This window comes from Rhodnius prolixus, unplaced genomic scaffold, assembly GCF_049639745.1.
Source record: "Rhodnius prolixus isolate KJV_2025 unplaced genomic scaffold, Rpr scaffold_1, whole genome shotgun sequence".
NCBI classification, from domain to species: Eukaryota; Metazoa; Arthropoda; class Insecta; order Hemiptera; family Reduviidae; genus Rhodnius; species Rhodnius prolixus.
Genome location: NW_027411581.1, coordinates 52725758 through 52750084, shown reverse-complemented (window position 1 = coordinate 52750084; position 24327 = coordinate 52725758). Strand labels below are relative to the sequence as shown.

The following is a 24327-nucleotide window of genomic DNA, read 5'->3' as shown; positions in this document are numbered from 1 at the left end:
AACCTGCCAGAAAATGGAAAATAATCTCCCAGTTATGTTTTTAAATTTGTTGTTAAGATTTAATTTGCTTTAATCAGGCAGTGGCCTCTTACAGGTGACTTCTTATCCGTTCTTCTTTTAAGTTTCATAATACGTTTCTGCTGTAATGTGTAATGTATGCTGAATAGATATTATTATAAAGATTATTAGCAACTAGAGAATAAGTCGTAGATAGCGGAGTTCTATTTTTGTGAATATTTATACTCTTTAGTCAAGAGTTTGTTTTTTTTAAGAAATTTTGTTTTAAGAAAATTTATTTCCTTTGATTGAGGTTTTTTGTTTTATTATTACATGCACATTTATGTCGACAAAATTTATAAATATTATGAAGGCCTAAAATTAAACTTTTCTATTAACTATGGAAACAAAAACATTATTATGCGATAAAGTGATTACATAAAAATCAATAAATAAATTTAAAAACTAATAATTAAGAATATGAAAATTGTTGTACTAATTTTCAAAATAAATTATCAGATAACAAAATTGACAATATGATAATTGTGGAATAATGACAGAATTCTTGCCATTGCTCAAGAGATGGTTAAGTAATCTACAAAATCTGATAACCATTTCTTGTTATGGTGCAGACAAAACAAAGGTAGTTCAAGAATTGCCAAGTAAAAATAATATACTTATTGAAAGATCTTCAGAAAAACTATACAATATGTTGTACACGCTGAGAAGAGATATAAAAGAGGCATTCTATTATTTACCGTTGGAGAAACCATTTACCAAACATACACCAGTAACACCATTTGAAAAAGTATCCTTAAATTTAAACATATTAGATGTTACCTTGAAACAGGCTATAAATTTAAAAGAAAATCCCGACTATTATGATAGTGACAGAAACGATATTCTAATGAAATGTAAAACAATAATCTCAGTAATTAATTGTTTACGTGACGATGTATTCCAATCGTATCTTGAATTGAGTACTTCGGAAAAACTGGCTTTACATCAAAAAGATCGTCAAATGTCTAGTATTTTTACGGTATTAGGAATGTTGGAGACAGAAGTTACAAATTTTATGAAATCTTTAATGCTGCCATCAGATCCTATGTTTCTAATAAAACCATTGTTAAAAACTAGAATGATAAGAGTGAATAGACGAAGAAGAAGGCTAAATGATTTTAATAGAGAACTTCCTGCATCCGATGATAGTTCGCGACCACCGAAAAGAACACAAAATTATTGTTATTATTGTGAACAAAGAGATCTGGTCGATGTAGGTGTAGATCCAATAAATACTGAACTGATCTTTCAAGAGCGTGCCGCTGGCGAGTCACCTTACATAACTCCTGTGCCATCGAGTCCACTCTTAAAAAATATGCCAAACTATAAAAACATTGACTATAAAAATGATGAACAAATTACACCAATAATCAATCAAAATATTAAATTCAACGACGAATTCTTAGACGTAATTGTTGAAAGAAATAATCTTCCTAAGATAAGAGCGGAAGAACCCAGTGAATGTAGTGAGAGGTATTCTTCCTCTTCTTTAATAACAGAGCTATTTGAACACTCTTCTAATAATGCAATTAGTGATAGAATCAGTGTAGAAAAGCAAACAGAAAAAGCAGCTGTAAACTTTTTTCAAAAATCCAATTCGTCAATTGCAGAAATCAATGCTAAACCATTGATAGTCAGCCCGTCCATGTTACAAACACAAATATTGTGTTCACCCTCACTGACAAAACTATCCAAAAATAACAGCGATAAATCATTATCAAGTATGGATAAATTTTTATCATATGACAATGTGAATAATTCTGATGATTTGAATGTGTATCTAAACCATCGCCCTAGAACTCTAAATCTGGGCTCAGTTAGCTTATGGCATGAAAGTGCGAATCAGTTGTTATCTGAAATTCCAAAATAAAAAAAGTTACGGAATATTTGTGAATTTTATCTGTGTAGTATTCTTGCATTTAAGAGTGTATTCTAACACAACGTACATTTACAATTTCATTTCTTACACATTAGGCTATTTAATATAATATTAGAAAATAATTTCAATCGGAATGTCTACCTTAAAGACATATAAATCCAGATAATCTCTATGTGATTGTATTTAAGATCTCTTAGGACTTTTTCTCTCTCCTACTCCGAGAATTAGAAATTGCCAGATTTTCAAAATTGAGCTTTTACCGGAAAATTCCATTTTGTTGATCCTAAGTCCAAAAATCCGTTATGACCACACATTTTAGAGGAATGTCAGTCATTTTATCCAAATGATAAGAAAATTAAAGAAATATAGGAAAGCCTTCACTCATCGCTCCTCAGAACTCACTTAAAAGAAATTTCTAAGTAAAATTAGTTCGTATTAGTACGTGTATATAAAGTTAATACAAAGTTTAAAGATTCACGTTTGAACATTTTTAAAAAATCTCAATAAAGTGAAAAATTTATTCATTAAATCTATTCTTACAGTTGCAAAATTTACAAATTGGGATTCTTAGCATCATATTTAACTTTCTTCAATATTATATAAGTTGAATGACGATTCTGTACCCTCAAAGGGAGATTCAGAGAGAATCTGTAAGTGCTCTTTAACAAATGTTCTTGGAAAAAGGTTTCAAATTAATTATGTAAAAAAAAAGAAGTTTACAAAAACGGTACTTTGTTTTGGTTAGTTGTTACCCCATGGTAATCAAATTAATTACTCAGTAATGGATTTTCTTTGATTTAGTAAGTTCTTAGAGATTAGCAGTGTTGATAAAAAAAATCAAAAAATTTGAGGTAAACAAATATAAACAGAATACAGGAGTTGTCATCTCTTTCCAAAACGAGAAACAAAAAAAATCGGAAGTTAGGTAGGCATTGTATGCGAAGTGAAAAGTTCTCGGTCTGACAGTGAAGGGCTATATTTTTTAGTTAAAAAATGCATTTGTTTTTTCAGTAGTCTCCTGTAATTCAATGCACTTGTTTAATGTTTTTCTGATGAATAGAAGAAACCTATTTGTGAAGCCTATTTTTAGAATGTATGCAATATATCAATCTACCGCTGTTCCTCCAGCACCGTTCCTTAGATTTGGTGATTCTCTCTCTCTCTCTCTCTCCCTCTCTCTCTCTCATCCTCTTTTTTAAGCACTGTATACTTGAGACTTTTTTCCGTACTTCTAGATATGGATTAATTCACAAAAAGAAGATTTACTCTCACAAATAGATCTTGATCTTACAAAACGTACAAATTGGTGGCCAGCTTTTGGTAGATCCTTATCGGCACCAACTGGATCAGTGCAACCACAGTCTATGGTATATAAAGAAACTCCACATTCAGAAGTGAATCTACTTCAAGATCGTTTGGAGAAATTGTTAAGAAATGCACTCACTAAATTAAGGCCAACCACAAGGTTTGTACAAATGTTTTGTTTTTGTTTTTTTTATGTTTTAAATGTTTGTGTTTTTTTTTTTTTATTAAATATTTAGGTGGTTATATAGTATACGAAGTTCGAAGAAAACTGTTTGGGCCACTTTCGAGAAAATCTCAAGAACTGCTAACTATTTTTAATAACTTTAGTCTTAGGAACCTACAAAAAAACGAAAACAGAGTTAGTCATGTAAGAGTTAATTGCGATTTTTTCATTTTGAGATATCTGTTAACATACAAACACATATACATTTGATAATATCTTAGTATTGATATGTTTTAAAGGGACCTCGAAAAATTTATTTACGGACAAAATAAAAGAATGTTTGTCTATTATTAATTTTTAGGACAATATGGAACAGATACTGTACAGCTTCCTTGAGAAGGCTGTTACCTGGTTTGGAGAAAGCTACCTGGTCAGGTAAGACTTCAACTCCGCCGGATCATATTCAAGAGCTGCAACATATTCTTTCATCATACAAGGTGAATTGATGACTTTGCTAGTACACAATGCTATTTCATTTTCTATAGGATGTAGGCTGTCAGGGTAATCCCACAAACCTTCACTCAGTCTCCAGAAATAATCTTTATTATTATCCACAACTTGCTTTTACACGAGATATTTCGGATATGTTTTAATCCGCACAACCATTTTTTGTTTTTTTACAAATATTTCTAGCTATTTTGTGACAGAATGTCAGTCTAATTATTTTACAACTATAATTCTATAGTTATTACTGTGATATCAAAAGTCTTTGGCTGTTTCGCTAAAATAGTACTTAAATTGGATTTAAAAGTTGTCCTTTAAGTGGTATCCATTGTTATTAATGACTTTAACCCATCTTTATGCCAATAATTCAATGTCTCTTTGATACACGAAGTTTTTTTTGAAGTCGAAGAATTCAATACTGCTTATCACCTCTCCCATAGTAAAATTTTTACCCAGAAAAAATAAAACACGTATTGGAATAATAGAGATAGTCTGATGCAAAGCGTAGGAAATAGTTGCAGTTGGAGAATTTTGTAAAGTTTTGGCGGCCCAAGCTTTGTCAATTCGTGCTACACAGGTTGGTTTAAATTTCAGAGAAGCGTGTAGTCAGACGTAGAAAGTATGGTAAAGTCGAGGCGTACAAGTTTCTCGCCTCATTTGTTTTATTAGAAGAATAATACATTAAAAAACTTGCTGGTGGGTTAGTAGCGACTAACTTTACTATAAATAATAAATAGGCCCTTGCTCCACAAATTGGTTCCTCAAAAGGCACACTCAGAATCGAAATTTCATAAATTATTCTTAAAAATTAAGTGAATTATAAAATCAACTTTTCGGATGAAAAGAGAGTATTCTTTAAAAATCAAATACCGGGTACAAACTAAATTAAGAAAATGTGGATTACGGCCTGTCTGCTCTTCCTGGGCCTTAAAGGAAAAGGTCTGAATAAGAAAAAAAGTGGTACCTTTCGAGTTGATTCACGATGGGCGCGCTATCACATCCGAGCTCTATACGACATAATTAAACATGGTTCGTGATATTCTGGCAGAAACGTCCTACACTTTACTGTTAAATATTTATACATAAATTTTATATATATATATATATATATATATATATATATATATATAAAAGGCGCCACGGTAGCCGAGCGGTTAGAGAGGCGAGACCCGTAAAGCTAATATGTATTGTGGTACTGGGTTCGATTCCAATCTAGGCCTTGGATTTTATTTAATGGTTAATAAAAGAAATTTACAGTAAAGTATGTTTGCTCACCTGAAAAAATTGGCATTACTTTACTATTTTATGTATACAAATTATTTTGCAGCAGGAAAGTAATTCGAGACCACACCTGCATTTAATATACTGCAGTTTAATTGATTAAATGAGCTGGAATTTAAACCTCTTCCTCGCCCAGTTTGTACCCCTGATCTTCCTCCTTACTCCAATACATGGCTTATTTTTGCAGAGTAAATTTTTATTTTATTTTTTCCTCTAAATATGCAACATTTATTCATGTGAGGTAGGGATATCTTTGGAAGCTCAATTATTTTATAAAAAACAATTTTCATTGTAGATGTGCGGATTTCCTATTAATATGCCATACACAAGTCCAGCAGAGTTGGTCGAAGCGGTGAAATCAACAGGGGTACATTTAAACGATGCTCCAGATATTGAATTTGCTGTAGCCGTTTACGTCCATGCATTTCCATCAAACGTTTTATCTATATGGGTGTATGTGGCCTCACTTTTACGAAGAAGGTAGATATTATACCTTAATTTGGAAACAACAATATCTTAATGTTCTAATCAGTTTGTCCGTTTTACAGATAATGTAATGGGGCCTTACTAAGAATACTTTTCAGCCAGCTACATTCAATTATTCTACATTTTGTTTTATTGTTTTTATGTTTAAAAAAAGACCATCTACCTAGAATTACATGATAAGACTAGTCCTGTTAATAAATTTTTTCATATTAGGTTTTTAATTAATGTTTATTTAAAGTTTGGAGTAATAAATAGATAATTAAAACATGAGTATTGCAACTTGCATTTTTAGTTTTTCCTCGAACTTTCCCTTTTTATCCTTTTACGATATCAAAAATTTGATAATCGCTTTTATTACACAAACGATAAGGGCAAGTAAAAAAACAGAAATCTAAGTGAAGATATGTTGCTATTATTATTTAAATTAGAACAATTTCCAATAAATATTGTAAAAAATATCAGAAATTATCATTACATTATGCACAAGATAACTCTTCAGATATCTGTATATCACCATTCAGTTAATTCTTAATTCCGTTTAAACGGCGACCAAAAAAAAAAGCAGTGAAAAGGAAAATCTCAGAGACAAATATTTTCGCCACAAGTATGTGTGGGCAAAAGCATATCAAGAAGAGATATTTTTTTCATTCTTCTAAATAAAAAAACATATCAAATAAAAAAAATGGCGTTAAAAGTCCATTTTTTTAAAGGATCTTAAGGAAATTATGAGCTCCTGTTATCGTGAGTGATTTCATTTTATTGGCCAAAGTTATACGTACTCCTTAAATTTTAAAAACTAAGAGCGCAAATTCGGCAGCTTCTGTATTCTAGTCTAGAGGTATCAAACAACCGCATTTCTAGCAAGTGCTGTTGTCCGGTTTACAAATTCCAAATTATGCAGCTTGGCTTTTGCAATCATGGCAAGAGCTGCTTTTGAAACTCAATTTCGTCACAAAGCCTTTACAAAAACAATAAAAGAGTTCATTTGCACAACTTTTTAATGTAACCAGAAAATTGGGATTAGGTTTTTCAATGTTTAAACATGGTATCATGTTAAAATTGTATAGATAAAAAATCATATTGGTATCGAATGTAATAACACTAAGCAGGTAAATTTCCTCGTAACTAGTCAGGCAATCCATGCTTGATTTATTAGTATGCAAATAGTCGATATTCTCGATATATACAAAAGTAATAAAACGATAAACATGCCTTAACCTTCTCGTGTGGCGAATCATGTGCGTGATGTGAGTGGTTCATCAAAAGTAAGGTTGTGTTCTTGCTGTATCCGAAGTTAATAGTTCTGAAGTTTACATGCTATTTATACGTAAAAAATAGAATTGTATTACAATTAAAAATGGGTAAAAAAATAAAAAAGGAACAAAATGGGGAAGAAGAACAGAATAAATTGATGTCAATAAATGACATCAGAAATAGGATTATAAAACGGAAACTTGTACATCAAGAACTTACTAAAAAGAAAAAGGTAAGACGACAATATTACCAGATTTCTTAAATTGTTTTACTGCCCCCTTAAATTCATAGTTCGACTAGTTTGCATCGTTCGACCAACTCAGTTTTGGTCGTATAATTTTTTCTGGCTTCTGTTTACTTTGTAGTATTCATTTTGGAACTCTTTTAGTTTCTGCGTCTTGTTTTCTGAAATAAAATACCTAATTAACTCTAAAAAATCTATACTTTTTTTAAATATGCTTGGCCAAGCGTAGATGTTTCAAAGGAGAGATGTAAAGTTACAGTGATCCAAATAAGCTATTCTGGTCTTTGCAAATGTTTTTACATGAGTAGCAAATTGAACTGGCCGTACTTTAAGAACTTGCTCTACAGATTGCCACACTATGACGTAAAAGTGCCTCAAATTTTGAAACTCTTCTCCCATTTTGGGTTTTCAGTCTTCGTAAGGACCTACTTTTTCAAACCTGTGGTAATGATCTAACTCATTCCACAGTTTAATTTAATTTTACCGCTGGGGAAAAACTTTCTGCATCTTAATTCTTTCGTCAAAATAATGTCCTCTCAGTAACAAGTGTACTCACATTCTTTTAAGAAAAGTAAATGTGCCTAGAGAAAACAGATATTTTCTAGCAGATGCACCTTAATTTTATTTATATTTCAGTTAAAGAAAGAGGAAAGAAAACGTCGTAAGGATGCTGGCGAAGCGCCAGGTGTACCTCATACGATAGAAAGTCTCAGGGTTAAAGATGAGACGGTACTAGATCCAATCGTACCCGGCAATGAAGAGAAAATTGAAGAAGTTAAGATTGATGTGCAAACAGATAATTTTGAAAGTTATTTCAATATGGAATATGTACCAAAAGTATTGATTACATTTTGTGATAATCCTACACAGGTCAGTAAGTTTCTTATTAGCCTATTTTTTCAATTTTATTTTTATTTATTTTTTATGTAAATATCTTATTTATAATGTAATGTTCATAATTTTCAGAAAACTCGTACTTTTGGAATAGAATTATGTCGAATGATTCCTAATTCCATGTTCAGATATAGAGGAAGGTCAAGTGTCAAAAAGATTGTAAAGCGAGCTACTGAAAAGAATTTTTCTGATGTGCTAATAATCAATGAAAATATGAAAGAACCAAGTATCCTTTATTTTTTCTTTTAAATTAAAGTAGCTTAGATTTATTTCGCCTTCTTTGAATTGCAAGAACAGAACTTCGCTTTGATATCTTTATGTTTTCCTTAATTAAAAGCTCAGATGGATTACTCGTTATCCATTTACCTCAAGGACCCTCCGCATTTTTCAGGATGAGCAATGTTAAACTAACTACGGATCTCAAAGTAAATTTATAACTAGAAAAATTGGTGTGCACACTCACAATAATTTCTCTTACAATTCTTTATTAGAATTTTTGCTGACGTTGATTTGGTTTAAATAGAAGCTAAATAAAATAAAATAAATTTTGAGGGTAGCCCTCTCTTGACGCCTCCTGACCCTTTCTTAATTTGAATTTAATCAAAATGGATAAAATACGAGAAATCTTTAATCTGAATAGACGAAAGTTTTAGTTTTTAAAAAGAAATAAATTTCGTCTATTAGGTGAATACCTAGCTGAAATCGTTCAAAAGATTCCTACTTCAGGCCAAGCAATTTTTTGCAAATACACGGAATGTTTAGCAACTTTCTTAGTTGTTACTAATATTTTACAGCGGTAGTGTTGAACTAGCAATGGAATAACGCAATAGACGGAAGCCTATTTCAACCTTCCCCTAAAAGAAAGTCCGTTTATATCCACTCTGGGAAAGGAAAGGTTTCTTTAGAATAATTTATAATTGATAATTTGTAGTAAGGATAAGTCATGTAAGAAGGCGTGAGTGTTTACATCATTTCTTTAATTTTTACTAGACAAAAACTACCGATTAAATAGTGTTTTTTCTTATTTTTTTTAGAAAAGCCATAAAGAGATAAATAAGCACAGACCGGAAGTAATATTGAATAATTTTACCACCAGGCTTGGTACAAGTGTCGCAAGAATGTTGGCTTCTTTGTTTCATTATGATCCTGAATTTAAAGGCAGAAGAGTGGTGACGTTTCACAATCAAAGAGATTATATTTTCTTTCGACATCATAGGTATGTTTTTATAGTTGAAGAAATTTCATTACAATGGGTTTATGTATTTTATTATGCAGTTCTAAGTTTTTTATAGGATAGTTTTATTAACTGAATAGTTATGCGAAATAGTAGTCCTGTACTACTGTCTATGTAAATCATATTAGGTAGTGAGATTATAGTTTTAAGATAGTATGTTTACAGGTTCTGAAATATAGTATGTCAAGTAGACTGAAGTTCCAGTTCAGTTATCTTCTCATGTGTTTCAAGATTTCTTCAAAATCTTTCGACAAATTTGTTTTATGTATGAGAGACCATAGTCCGAGGACTACCCTAAAGCAGACCACCTCTTAAGTGGCAGTTTGGATATCAGCAATTATACCTACGACACACTAATTATTTAGTTCAGATCGATGGATTATTGATTGGTTTAATCGATTGATTGAAGCCATCATGACAATATCCTTTCCATAAGAAATGGTTAAGCCATAGTTAACGACATTTCATCCTCAGATCATGTTGTGGGACTGGTGAGACATGGAACACACGATTAATTGAAAAACTTTGATAGTTCAATGTGCTTGCAGCACGTACTGACTCATGAGTGGTATTTGTCGAGGATCCCTGTGAATAAAATTGTTCAAATGATCCTCATCAAATTGTGATGAACGACCAGAGTGCGGAGAGACATTGATGCGAAGTTTGCCCCTTCGGAACTATTAAACTTTCGGACAGTTCTCGATACAATAGCATCCTCCCCATGCTCTGCACATACTAGTTAAACAGCTTCTAAGGCTAAGGATCCTTTGTAAAACTCAGACAAGATATCGGATGTCAGGTCTATTTGACGTTGCATACTAGATTAGCAAAAAGATAAATTTAGTGCTTAATATGATTGCATATAAAATATATAGTTTAAACCAAATTTTCTTATACGATTGAAAAGATTTTCTATTTTCTCCTAATTTTACCCATACGATCACTTCTCCACTCCTTACTTCTCCATTATCCTTTGCTGAGGCAGCAGCAATATGAGTTGTTCTTTGGCTTTTTCTTAAAATCACAATTTAAAAAGAAATCTTTGGATTGATTAATTTTGAGCTAGTTTTCAATAAATAAAAATATCATGAAATACAACACAAATTCTTCTTAACTTATTACGAACTTCTTTTGCTTTACAGGTATCAATTTAATAAAGATGCTAAACCCCAACTGAAGGAACTGGGACCAAGATTTACTCTACGACTTGAATACATCCAAGAAGGAACCTTCGATACAATATTGGGTGATTATGAATGGGTAAAATCTGGTAGAAGGCATTCGTTGGAATCAAATAGGAGAAAGTTCTATTTGTGAAATGTTTTGTTAATAAAGAGATTTTTTCATTATAAATTATTATTGTTTTTTACTTTTTTTTTATTTGGTATATTATTCGTGGGGATAGGTTTAATCCAATCAGAATTATGTTTGTCCTATTTAATACACATTTAGTAATGAGCATATAATTGATAGAAAATTTCTTTAATATTTTATCTTAGGAAAATATTCAGTAATCATTTTGAAAAAAGAAAGTTTATCGATCTGTAAACAATATCTTACCAGTTATTAACCAACAAATTTATTAAAAGTATTTTTTAACAACTTTTCGTGTTTAGGGAACATACGAGTAAAGCAAGGAAATCTGCATTACTGAATATTTCCGCTTTGAGGGAAGAGAAGGAAAACCTATCTTACGAGGCTTTTTCATATCACAACTCTCGTCAGTACTAACTTACATTTTTTCTTCAAATTTAGAATTTTCGAACTTTAAATTTGAAATGTTTGCGACAACAAAAGGCGTACGACACCTCCACAGCCACTTTAACTCTAACGACTTTTTTTTCGATATAATGATTTAAATAAAAGTCTTGAGCGTATCTATGCTTATTAATGTGTACACAAACTATTAAGAACATTATATAAAGAAAGTTTGGCTGATGTCTATAAATGCTGCCTGACTTGAACTTAGAAAAGTTCACTTATGGGAAAATGTTTTCGAGAAAACTCCTAATTTAAAGAATCCGAGCAACATCTGCATCACTTCACTATCAAAAATGAAAATATTTGCGTGCGTAGATTATTGTTTAATCTCCAGAAGCAGCTTTTTTCACTCTCGGTCTTAATTATAAGAAAAAATCAAATAAAAAATCAATAACTGTTCAAGAAAGAAACGTAAGCACTATAAATGTAAGATGTATTATTTTCGCCACAAAACCGAGGAAGTTGATCTTTGTATTCTATCTAGATTTTTTTCGGACGCATCGACCTTTTGGTCATTAGCGCCTCTGTTTAATTGGAAAAATAAATTAAATTTAAAATTTGGCTTAACAGATTGATATCACAAAATAAAAAGAACAGAGTAACAAATTTCAACAGTGATTTTATTTATAGCTTTGTATATATTATATAATTATCAATAATACGTTTTATACAACCTTAAAATTACAAAAATGCCTATTTAATTACAATCACAAATCGTCTAAAAAAACCTATAAACAGAAAATACTAGGAAAAAAGAATACTAAATTCACAGGACCTATTGGAGAACCTAATACTGACCGCACTATATAATTTCTAAAATACAAACTGAATAAAAAAAAAATATCAAAGATCTCTGGAATCACCGGGGTTTTGTATTTTATGGGTTTCTAAAAAATATGGAAATAGAAAATTGGGATAGGTGGGTAAAAGAACCTATTGAGCATTTGTTTTTTGTTTTTTAACCCTGTGAAATACCTGCATTTTTTGCGGTAATCATAAAGTTGACAAGACGATTATTACTATATTTTTTTAATATTTTATAGTTGCAGCAAGAAGCTTAAAAATTAAAAATATATATTTAACAATTAATTATTCGTTATTATTCTTTTAAAGTAACTAAAAACTATTATCAATGAGGAGACTCATTTTTTCTTATTAAAATGTGACTTTGGTGAAATACGCATTTACCGGCTTACAGAAAACTCTTCTTTCTTCAAAACATTTCCACGATGTAGGGTACTTCCCACATAATTAATAAATGATTAATTAAGAGGTATTTAATGTTATACATAGAATATTCAGTCAGTCTATATCTTCTGGCTTATAATTAATAAACTTAAATGTAAACGACGTGCTAGAAAAATTACACCAAGCAGAAAAATAGGAAAAATCAGTGGATAATGATTTCAAAAGAGGAAAACAGATTTCATCAATTAAAGTAGGAGTTTATAATAATAAAAAAGTCATATTGGTAAAGAAACAAATTAATTTTGTTTGAAGGTTTCTTCAGTAAAATAATCAGATCTTTTAAACAAATTAAGTGATAAAATAATCAAATCATTGACTAGAATTTTATGAGAAAGTGGAGTAATGAAAAATTTGCGAAGCCAAGAATTGCCAGAAGATATCGATATACCCTCATTCGGAACATGCCTCGTCATGTTAGAGAATGATAGAGAATTGCGAACTAACTAGATTCCTCACTTACTTAGTTAATATAAAAGTGAAAGTTTCAAGCCTTTAACTATCATTGCCTATGAGGATGGCGCAATTCCCCTGCACAAGAGGTATCAGAAATTTGTATTTATAAAAGTTATATTTCTCGTCTAATCGCTTGTTTGGCCTAGTATGCGAGGTCTATCCAAGTAGAAGTATGAGTTAATTTCAATAAGACACTTTTCTTTACAGGGTAGGTTTGATTTAATTTTTGCGCAGTCTATGTCAGGAAGAGGGAAGAACATGACCTCCCTATATGCTAAGTTGTGACAAGAGAGTTTTGCCGTGTGGATACCAGGGCTGATCTTGGTAAAACCCTAAATGGCAGCTTTACCTTAAAGATCATTCAAAGATGGTAAAAAAAAGCCTTTTTAGTTTCAGTGCCTTGGAAAACAGAACTTGCCAAGAGCTCCAATAAATAAATAACTGAGGCATCTGTTAAACAGATCCCCTGAATATGGTTGTGATTCCTTCTAAAATGTGAAAGAAAATAAAGTCCGACTTGGAAGCGTGCATCGAAAAACTAGACAGCTTGAAAGAAGTGTATAATTCACTAAATCATGTGGAGCTACTAAATATAAGAATCTTCGACTATTAATGGAAAAACCAGCCCCGGATAGAACTATCTAATTGAGAACAAAACGAACCAGCTAAAAATTCGGCAGATTTTATACAAAATAAAATAGCGCGTAGATAAAATAGCTTATCAATATTAAACTGAACTCAAGTGTAGTGATTCTTTAAGCTATTTATTCTTCTATCAATTAATGTTTAATATTGAAGAACGCAATGTAAGGCATAATTAAATATACAGATCCGCAGAGTAAAATTAAAAGAAAAATAATGTTAATTTGCCAGCTAAACAAGAAAACAAGTAAACACTGTACTTTTAAAAAACCGAAAACTGTAATGAGGTCCAACTGGCCTTCTAGGTACCCTTAAATAAAACAGTAGATACCTAGCTATCTAGTTACCACTTATTTTGTAGACATAAATAAATGTAAAAATACCATGAAAATTCAGAATTCTATTTTTTTCTTTTCACAGAATTGAGAATAAGAAGTCCTACTAGTCGGTAAATACGGTATTTTACAGTCTTTCCTTGCTTAAAAACAAAAGAAAGAAAAACAAAATTTTAGTAGCGATTTTTTTTCGAAAAAACTTGATTTTAATGGATCTGTACAAAAAAGATAACCTAATATTTCAATTAAGAAAAGAAAATTCAAAACAGAAATTAAATAAAATAGGAATGAATTTTAAAAGTAAATTAATTTTGCGATTTTCCTATTTCTGTGTTGTGTATTATTTATTTTCATTTTTATCTTTTTCCAAAAATACATCCACAAAAAAATATACTTAAAATCATCACCGCAGATCTCGATCAATACTCTTAAGTATAGATATCATGTTACCCAGTCCAAACAGAAATCCATGATCTGGTCCAGTGTATGACACTGAGTCTGCCATACCTGAATGTGTTGAGTGGGCGAAATCAATAATTCTAACGTCTGTCAATGGATCAAGTGGTGAGCATGGTGAATTTGAACGAGAACTGCCAGCAATATTGGTTGGTGAAGACCTGGAAATGAGACAAGCACCTTAAGACAAGTAACCTTGAGGTTGGGATCAAAGAGTAAAGCAATACATTAGGGCTGCATGGGTGGATAATGAATTGTGATACATAATGTACTTTAGAGGAAAGCCTAAAATTAATTGTAAAGGAAATGAATGTAAAGCTCAGATATCTAAAAAGATCCGTTATGATTTGTGGTAACAGTCACTGTTCGAAGTGATATTCTTTGTGTAGTCAAGTCCCAGTCATGATTGGAAGGGTTGTTCAGTTTCTTTAAAATTAATAATATAATAATAATGATAGTAATAACAATAATAAAATAATAATAATATACTGACAATCGTTCATGAGGTGTACAAGAACTGCTTCTTCGTCTGCATAAATCTCTGGAGGTTCTGCGTACTTCATTCGTTCCAACTACGTTTTCTAAAAGATCTGTCAAACTTTCTGCCGACGTACTTCTCTCCATAGTACTCTCACAATCACAAAAATCGAGGTCCAATGAAGTGGTTACACTACGCGATAAACTCTCTCTTTTTTCACGAAGCCTAAGAATATTAAGATTAATAATTATCAAAGATGAAGAATTTTAAGAAAGATAAAAAAATCAATATACTAACCTATCTATTGGTGGAGGTTGGCCGAGTGGTTGCCCTTCGTACAATAATAGTAAAGAAGTAGTATATAATCTTAGAGATTCTAAAGTGGCAAGTGTATCAGCCAAAATTTCCAATTTACGTATTAAAGGAGGTAGCAGTTCAGTTCGTAATCGTTGACCATCATGCAGAAAATGGCGTAATGCATTTGAAAAACCATTTGTTGTAAGACTACGACCAAAAAATTTATTTCGGCAGAGAAATCGACCAGTGGTAACCTGATATACCTGTAATTATAAGTATTAAGGGCTATAACAAATACTCTTATTATCCATGAAATTATAAATTTTTCATGCTGCTTTGTAATCAACCTTTATACAACTACCGGGCAGTTTTAATGAGCAAGAATAGGGCATTTACTCCCTCTTTTACTTTTAAGGCGGAATTTATAAGCAGATGTAGAATCTTTTTTTTTTTTCAGAAGAACAGGAACTGGTTTGATGAAAGATATCAGAATCTCAGGAAATCGTGATTCGTCAGCATCGAAGGGGCTAGAGCTCCAATCGAATTTCCCTTTTGGGGAAAAGTTCCGAACGAAAGTGTAGATTTAAACATTGCTATGTCAGAACCGGAGGAAATAACTCCCAGTAATTTTTCAGGATGTTACAATAAAAAAAAAGTTTAGTAGAATTTCCATAAATTTACCATTTCGTAAATTCCTCAGTAAAAATTCCCACGAAAATTAATGAGGAAGTCACATACCGTTTCAAAATGTCATATATCTCTGAATAAAGCTCACCGAATTAAGAAACAAATGGAAAATTGCAAATTTGGAGTAACAGTTCTCTAGTTCTAACAACAGTATCGAGTTTTCGAGGAGAGCACAAAAAAAACATTGAATAAAGTGGTATCTCCGATTGAGGGATTTAACCGCTAAGTTAGTCTGGCGTTTTTGTGCACGGAAGTTGTGGAAGAGAGACTCAGATCTCAATAACAACATGCCTGCAACTCATACAGGAGGTTAAGAACTAGACTTCCTTTCTAAAAGGAGAGAATAATTGGAAAGATTATTCAATTAGTGTTTTTTTCTTTGAGGGGTTTGGATAGCGTTAGGCTACGTTCCTGCCCTCGAGAAATAATGAAGTTGGAACTGGGGAGTTCTTGGATTTACTTAGATCAAAGTAGGCTTCCGGTCTACAAAATAATACAAACAGAAGTATTATATTTTTTTGTGAAAAACAAAAATAAAATAAAAAAATTCACTAAACTACCTTCAATGCCAAAACCATAGAATGATATAAGCATAACAAAACACTTACTTGCATCCCACCAATTCTAACACCTAGTTTTCCTGAAGTAGTTGAGACCACTTTCACCATCTTACTTTGCCTCTTCGCAAGAGTATCACAATCATCATACTGCCTAGTGCCCATTTTCAAGTCAAGAATACAAGGAAGGCGATATTTACTGGTGAGATTCTCAAGTAATAGAAAATCTAATTTTAATAGTTTAAAAGAGAAATCGTTAAGGAAATTACAAATATATCGGTTTGTAAGTTGCAAATACTGGAAATTCTAATAATCAATGCAAAAAAGGATACTCTGTGGAGTATTTTTTTCTTCAATAGTTGTAGCAAGATTGATTAAGTGATCATGATGACATTTTACAACCCACGGGTTCACATGAAGAGCATTACTAGATCGACTTTTACCATTGAAACTGTGATTAGAGGAATCTTCTTCAAAGAGACCTTCCATTGAAATATCTGAGTCCATACTACCACTGCGTCTCAGTCTCAACCTAGAAACATATTTTTTATTTTTCATTTCATAAAATTTGTCAACAAAATAAAGAAGTTGAATACAAACATAAACAAACAAAAAAACTTAAACATGTAAAAATAAAAAATATTTAAAACAAACTGTTGAACATATTTGGATCTATCAGCTAAATATCTTCTTAAACAGGCTAGTTCCTAAAGTACTTCTATTCCAGATAATTCAAAGTGAGTAATGAAAGGATCGCTCCAAATAATTTTCAGTGATAAAATTCTAACTTTTAGGGCAATGTGATCAAATTAAGGTCGGCAAATTCATATACCTTAATGAAACGAACAAGTTTTTTGAAATCATTTACTTTATCTCAGTTAAAAAAAATGTTATAACACTTACTTCGTAAAATTTCCAGTTTGCTTAGGTGTATACCAGGATGGCGTGTAACCCACAAGTGTAAAGTATTCACCTTGTTTGATAACATTAACTTTGATGACACCATAAAACTTAGGAGTAAAATTCCTCAAAGGGGAAGGCAGTTTCTTATAGAACTGTAATTCCCTGTCAATCAGAGGTTTACAAACTGTCGCCTCATCCAGGCATAACATTGACGAGTGGCCGCCTACCTGGTGGATGTAAGCCTGTAACTGTTCACACAAAAAAAGTATAAATGAGTAATGTTTATTTTTATTAAGAGATGAATTCACTCAAATAAGTATTCTAAAATAATGAAGGATTATTAAAACATCCAATTATAAAAATTGTTAAATGATACGAGGAAACAGAGAGGTGAGGTTTCTTCTTTAAAAACCGTACCAAACACTTGAGGTTAGATATTAAATACAAAGGGGATTCAATGAAGTTTTTAAATTTTTTTTAATACAACCTACATATGTATATCTGTTGCCATAATCGTCTTCCATTAGCCTTGGCACTTTTTATGACCATTAGTCTCTCTGTGAAATTAACGTTTTTAATAAGATTCATAAAAGTGGAAACTGGTGAAAACTGAGTCCAATGTCAGCGGATTACAAAAGATATAATTCGAGAACATTTCACTACAAAGCTTATCAAGAGAATTTGTGAAAATAATTTTAATTCATCGTGTATTCCATGGGCGATTGACATGTTCCTTGTACAGCTCACTGGATTAATATTTTTCTCGATACGGTTATCAAGAACAGTGTAGGAAACTAATATCCTAAATTACCGTATTATAAGAAACATTTAATTTACATTATTTTTAAAAGTATTCATAAATTTACTTATTCAAAGAATGGCTTATAAATATGAAGGAGGTACATAATAAAAGTTAACAAAAAGTACTTTCACATTCCGAAAAAGATATTTCGGTAATTTATCTTAATAAAAAATTGACTTTATATAAATAAAGTTTGAACTACTTTTTTAAGTTAAATTTGTCCAAAAAACTATAATAAATAGCTTTTTAAATAATAGTATTACCAATATTAATAATGGGATGGTCACAGCTGATGAAGGTAATATGATGTTTGCCTGGCTGAATCAAAGCAATTTTTAAAGCATTCGTTCATGGTCCTCGGAATCAACAACATGGACGTGCTCTGCTTAACTAATTCGTAGTCTTCGATCACGGGGTGCTGTGGAGTCAGTGCTCGGATTTTTTTTTTATATTGTATATTTTATTTTTTTAAATAATTTAAAATATCCAAGATTATTTTTTAGTCACTTTTGTGTGGGATTTTATTATTATTTTTAATTCAGTTTAAATGTCGGCTTTATATTTGGAGACAGGGCTTTTTTGGGTTTAAATGGCGTTGAGTGTTGCTTAAGTGTAGTCGTTATTTAGTTCCATTTAATAAAACAAGCGGATTTTTCCCTTTCGTAACCGGTTAAAAAAAATCAGAGTGAGTTTGTTTTTTTGATTCTTAACGAAAAACGATAAAGTAAAGAATAAAACAATGGTCAAAGAGAAACCAGGTTCTACAAGGATCTATGACCAAGATGGTTTCAGAAGAAGAGCTGCCTGTATTTGTGTTAAAAGTGAATCCGAAAATGAGGTATTTGTTTATTTTATTTTTAATCATGGTTTAAGGAAATGGGATGGATAATCTCTTTGGATTATCTTTGTTTTTATAATGTATTGCGCATGATCACAATGTGTTTCGGTAGTTTTATTTTAAAGAATTTTTAGTTTTCTTAATATGTATATTAAGTGTATTATTTAATTTTTTTTAACTTTCATTAATTTTGCAGTATTTTCTGCCAAATGATAGATTATGAACGATAAATAGTTAAATTTCTAAAAATAGTGACGTTTTGACATTTCTCATTTTAACTCCCATATTTTTCCTTTTACAAATAATTTTTGACCCGATTTTAATTTTGATTGTAATTTTAATAAAGAAAAACAATTTTGACTCAGTTATGTCCTCATAAAAGTCGGCTGAAACACAATTGTTGTATGTAGTTATTTTGGGTTTCCAACAACCTCATTTAATCAACTTTTTGTCAAATTTTATATTCATTATATGACTTTTTTAAAATAATAATGAGTTGTTAACTTCCATTTTTTTATTGGCTTACTTACTTAAGAAAATGCAGCTGTTAGTAGAAAGATGACAGGCCAGCTGCAGGAACCTTTTTTGAAAATATTTAAAAATAAAAGCGATAGGTTTGAACGCTATTTACTCGCTAATAGGATGTACAATTAAATATCAAATGGTCATTATTAATAAAACCGGTTGAGTAGTTCTTAATAATGTCACGTTTTTGCTTTAGCTGATAATCCTCAAAACTCTGAATTTTGACCTTTTTAAATTTATTACTTTGATTTTAGAACAGATTTAATCCTAGAATCTTGGCTGTAAAAGAACCTTTTTTATCAAAAAAATATTTCAAATAAAGGTGATTGTTTAAAAAAATGTATTAAGTTATGCATTCGCTTGGATTATTTTGATGAAAGTATTTCGACCTTTCCTGCCAGTTTACTCTCTATTACTGCAAAATGCCCCGCATGTATATATTTTACGTTATTATAAAGAGGGCATGCCTTCACTTAACAGTTAGAAATAAAACGGTATAAAGTTTGCAGTTGCTTTAGAAATCTCTCTTAGCGTTAAGATGAGTACTGACTAGTTAATCGCCACAGGCAACTGAAGAAGGTAGAAACTAGAGATAGAAAATTAGGAAATGATATAGTTTTGAGGAGTCCCAATACAGTATGTAAAATTAAAGCAAAGTAATCGTCCATTTTTTCAGGGAGGGCTTAACGTCCAACTACCGATTAGGTGTCGTGGAAGCTCATACTTTACTATAAACAATTTTTTTTGTCAAATAATAATAACTAGCCATACGCGGGATTCGAACTGGGGATCTCCCACTTTCAAAGTCACGCTCATGACCCCAGTACAATATGTATAACAAAACTCAAATTGGAAAACCTGAGGAATGTAAACCTTTCTAGCAAAAGTTAAGAGAAAGTAAAAAATATTTTTTAATCAGTTTTTAAATGTATACGTTAATTAGTTTTTAAAACCATCAATTCATCCGAGTCAGTTGTAGACCGTTTAGTCATTACTTGCGGGGGACGACTCTTCAACAACATTTGTATGTACGCATCCAGCGAAAGCCGAAGCAACTGGATGATATCTATAACTGCATCAGTGTTCTCTAAAGTTAAAAATTAAGCAGAATTCCAAGCTGGTTAAAAAATTGATCAGAAGAAATAAAAGGGATTCCTTCCTGAATTAATTTAGTATTAGAATCGTCTAGTTATAAAACAAATTAATTTATGCACAGACGGCCGCAATGCTAGGTAATTTTATCGTAGTACCCATGTTTATCGTATCCCTAACTGGATTTGGATTTTCAGTCACCATCATAGATTTTGCATAGTTAATTCTACTTCCCTTATGTTTCCGTCTCACAGTTCACTTATTCAACAAAGCGGAAATATATTTGAAGTCGAATTAACCTACCCCTGATAATGTCTGAACGTATGCCCTAAACTGATCAGGGATACGAATAACATGCGTGTGCTATGATGGATAAAATCAGTATTAGAATTCTCAATAAGTTTTATTTCGCTTATTGCTTAAGATTTTTATGACCATTTTTTTGTGACCCAAAATGATGTATTATCTGTGAAAATTTGAAACAATAGGCAGGCTTTCTGTTACCCGAAGTGAGATAGAGAGAAAAGAGTAATATTAAAGATGTACATATAGTATATTGCTGAAAAAATTACGGAATCTTTTACAAATTAGTTAATTTAATAGTGGAACGAAGAAATGAAAGAAGTTTTGATTAAAACTAAGTATTGCTGATTTTATTGACTTCTCCTGTGTTTTCATCCTAGACTACGCTTGCTAGTTTAATATTTTTAATCACTTTAATTGGGCGCTAAATGAGTAATTAGTTCTGCACAAATTCGCCTCGAAGTCAGTGCATTCTGATAGAAACTTTAGGCAGTTTTATTATTCAAATACGCTTGTTTGAGGACAACTCCGTTGAACCTTCCAGGACTATTTTATAAAATATATGTAATATTTTTATAGAAAAAGTTGCTATTGTAAGATGGACAAATCTTATACCCTGCTAAGTCTTTAATAAAACAATGTCGTGAGAAAAATACCAGAATTTATATCTATTTTTTTTTTTTTTTTATTGTTTGTGTTCTTTAACTTACATCTGTCGATAAATGTTGTCAATAACGAAAAGGACTGTTATTACTACGCCTTGGGCACAGGTCCTATTAGAATTTTATAAAACTACAGTAATTGCTATCTACCTTTTAAAAAATTAAGTATTTGGTACGGGCTTCAATCGATACTTCAACCTTTCTCTTTACAAAGAAATTTAGAACCAGTTTTTTTTGTAATAAAATTTAACTAGTTTATTTTTTTTTATTTTAATTCTTTATTTTTATTTTTTATTCTCAGTAAAGAATTGCTGGCCTTTCAAATTTTAGAAAATTACATTTTTCCGGCCATACATAATTCAGGATTCTCTCAACAAGGAATATTGATTGGTGCCATCATTCACTCTTGCTTTCTTTAATACAATAATAACTGTTATGAATTATGCAGATTTTCTCTACTACAAAACCTGGTGCAGTGGTACTCTTGCTATTATACCTATTGGTAGAAAGTGTCCAGTTTATGTATTCCCTCGCCACTTGCCGCGCCACTATCGGTTTGGTTTTATTTTTACCGGGTATAACCGTTTTTACAAAAATAAAAAAAAAACTTAAACTAAACTAAAAAATCGCAGAAATTTCAGATTCGATATTTTTTATTAGATAACAGCATACAACTTGACAATAAGTTTTTGAAATAACTCATCCAACTGGAAATGTTCATTGAATCATCAATTTTCTTTGTATTTTGTGTTTTCTATTGGAAACTATGCTGAAGCTTGGCTAAAACTTAGTAATCTTCCGTAAGCATTATTTTATTATTGAATTGAATACATTTTTTTTTTTTTTTTTTAGATTTTCTTGAAAATTACCCCAATAATTTTCTTTTTAAACTTACTGTACACTCATTAGTAAGGAACGGATTTTTATGTATTTAAAAATGCCAAATATTTAATTAAAATATGCATTTATTTTCGTCAATTATGTGGAAAATATGTGATTTTCTTAAAATATTTTCTGGAATATTTAAGTAAAATGGACATTTTTTTTTATGAAAATGGAATTTTTTTGGGGGGGGGCAAGTTATAATTATTTATACAAGAAAAGAACATTTTTTCAATTTATAATCATTTATTAGGAACAAAATAATTTGTTTTTACAAGTTATAAAGATTTATACAACAAAGAACATTTTTACTATTTATAAAAAGATGTGTTAAATTTTCAATTTTGAAAACTTCACTCTTCGAAATTGTTTGCAACCACATGAAATCTTTATAGATATCTTCCAGGTAGTTTTTCCGCAGAGTGCTCTCGTCAGGCATTTTTTTCCCAATATAGGTCTCTAAGAATCCTTTGAAATGAGGATTTTTAAGTTTGTGGAAAGGGATATCTGCTCTAACCAAAGCCCGACACAGATCTGTACTCAGAGTAGACTTACTTGATGATGGAGATGTGAGGAAGGCTTGATAGGACGTCCTCTCTTTCTTTCTGTTTTTATTCTCCTATGTGCGATCCGGTGGCAATATGTTGGGTGGCTTGGGAACGTTGAGAGCAAGAAACGCGCTTGTCACAAGCTGTGCAGTACAAAATGTCTCCATCACTTCGAAAAAAGTTCTGCTGGAAACTCGCGAAGATATTTAGCAACCAGTTGTTTATTTGAGGCCGATGTTCTTGGCATTTCACCCAAAAAAGAATACACTAAGTGACCGAACGAAATGAATTGGACACTTCAACGAACGAGCTGAAAGAACAGACAACGTCAGACAACTTCAAAGAACTAACAAGTGCCCGTCACTGTTTAGCAGTATTCTGTGTAAATTACAATAACCATTGTACCCACTGTGATTCACAGCCCTACAGTCTGTGGTTCACAGTTCCTGTCAACCACCCCCCAATTATGAAAATATGCCCAAAATGAAAAATATGAAAAAATATGTACATATTTTGATTAAATATGTAGAAATATTTATTTATTTTAATCAAATATGTATAAATACGAGTATGCGATAACATCCAAATATGTGGAAATATGTGAAATAAAAGTAGACTCAAACGGCTTAAAAAGTGTCAGTATGAATACTTCTAGTTGAAAAACGTCTGTAAATTGCCTAGAAAAAAATATGTAAATACATACGAATCCGTTCCCTACTCATTACACTTCATATTAGTGAAAAAGTTTGATTTGGAAAATTTTTCTAAAGAAATGTGCTTAAAGATACATGTAGAGAGAGATGAGGGAAGTAGTGCACTATTTCAGTGTAATATATGGTCCTGTAGGTTATACATTATTCAGAAGGGTTGAATGAGGAGTTTATTTTCTGGTTTCTGGTTACTTTTACTGTTTTTTCATTTGGTCTTGTTTTGTCTAAAACTTCGTTTAAACATGTTGTAGATTAATTACATTCACTTAAGTAATAGATCTTTGAGACTATTTTTATGGCATTCTTTGGAGAGATTCTGTACGTATAATTTGAATTAATGTTCTTTCTCCATCAGCGGACAGTGAGCTGTAAGTAGCTCCTAGAAAGAGTAAAATCTTAGGACCAGCATGCGGGATCCTGGATCTCCGCATTAAAATTTAGTATAATCACTGAGCTAATCTCTCCCCACAATCTGGATATTAGTGAAAATTAAATATATTTTAAAATTCAGGGTTTGAAAAAAATTTATTTGCATCGAACTTAGTAGGTAAGTGAAAACCATATGATAAAATTTCCATTAGTTTTTATTCTGCTACCATCAGGAAAATTTTTTCATTCTTTAAAGTGGTCCATAGTTAACAAACCGACTGGTCAGTAATGCCACTATTGTTGTCAGCGAGATTTTTTTACTGATAGATTGTGATTTCATTTTTATTGCCATCTGTCGCTGTTTGAGCAGAAATCATTGCTTTTGAGATAAGATAAATAAAATAAAATTTAAAATTCTGATCTCGTTTTTATATATTTATTTATTCTTCTTTGAGATTAAGGAATTTTATTCAGTTCT

The 24327-nt window shown here is 31.2% G+C and overlaps 4 protein-coding genes across 14 annotated transcripts in view; 3 read left to right on the top strand and 1 right to left on the bottom strand.

Annotated features, from left to right (window-relative positions):
* Positions 1-5945, top strand: part of Cc2d2a (Coiled-coil and C2 domain containing 2A) — a 31089-nt gene extending 25144 nt beyond the window's left edge. For 6 of the 8 annotated variants that reach the window (XM_074119061.1, XM_074119045.1, XM_074119028.1 and 3 more), the window contains 4 exons: positions 3172-3401; positions 3766-3901; positions 5485-5669; positions 5738-5945. In XM_074119061.1, the coding sequence (XP_073975162.1) occupies positions 3172-3401; positions 3766-3901; positions 5485-5669; positions 5738-5741 (555 nt within the window). In that variant the 3' untranslated portion in view covers positions 5742-5945. Of the gene's footprint in view, positions 1-3171; positions 3402-3477; positions 3609-3765; positions 3902-5484 lie in introns of those variants that run through there. The other 2 variants (XM_074119053.1, XM_074119077.1) reach the window with 2 other exon arrangements.
* Positions 5946-6876: 931 nt separating this feature from the next.
* Positions 6877-10654, top strand: LOC141449760 (probable ribosome production factor 1). Its single transcript, XM_074119500.1, has 6 exons — positions 6877-7161; positions 7810-8043; positions 8140-8293; positions 8410-8492; positions 9102-9283; positions 10444-10654. The coding sequence occupies exons 1-6, from the start codon at positions 7033-7035 to the stop codon at positions 10616-10618; spliced, it is 957 nt and encodes a 318-aa protein (XP_073975601.1). The 5' UTR covers positions 6877-7032; the 3' UTR covers positions 10619-10654.
* Positions 10655-11661: 1007 nt separating this feature from the next.
* LOC141449727 (inositol hexakisphosphate kinase 1-like) lies at positions 11662-17902 on the bottom strand. Its single transcript, XM_074119424.1, has 7 exons — positions 17610-17902; positions 17119-17366; positions 16548-16747; positions 16267-16442; positions 14972-15234; positions 14690-14899; positions 11662-14357 (listed from the first exon to the last, which is right to left on the bottom strand). The coding sequence occupies exons 1-7, from the start codon at positions 17640-17642 to the stop codon at positions 14144-14146; spliced, it is 1344 nt and encodes a 447-aa protein (XP_073975525.1). The 5' UTR covers positions 17643-17902; the 3' UTR covers positions 11662-14143.
* Positions 17903-18248: 346 nt separating this feature from the next.
* Aps (diphosphoinositol polyphosphate phosphohydrolase 1 Aps) overlaps positions 18249-24327 on the top strand; it is a 60468-nt gene continuing 54389 nt past the window's right edge. For 3 of the 4 annotated variants that reach the window (XM_074119619.1, XM_074119613.1, XM_074119604.1), the window contains exon 1: positions 18252-18758. In XM_074119619.1, coding sequence (XP_073975720.1) covers positions 18660-18758 — 99 coding nt within the window. In that variant the 5' untranslated portion in view covers positions 18252-18659. Of the gene's footprint in view, positions 18759-24327 lie in introns of all 4 variants that reach the window. The other variant, XM_074119595.1, reaches the window with a different exon arrangement.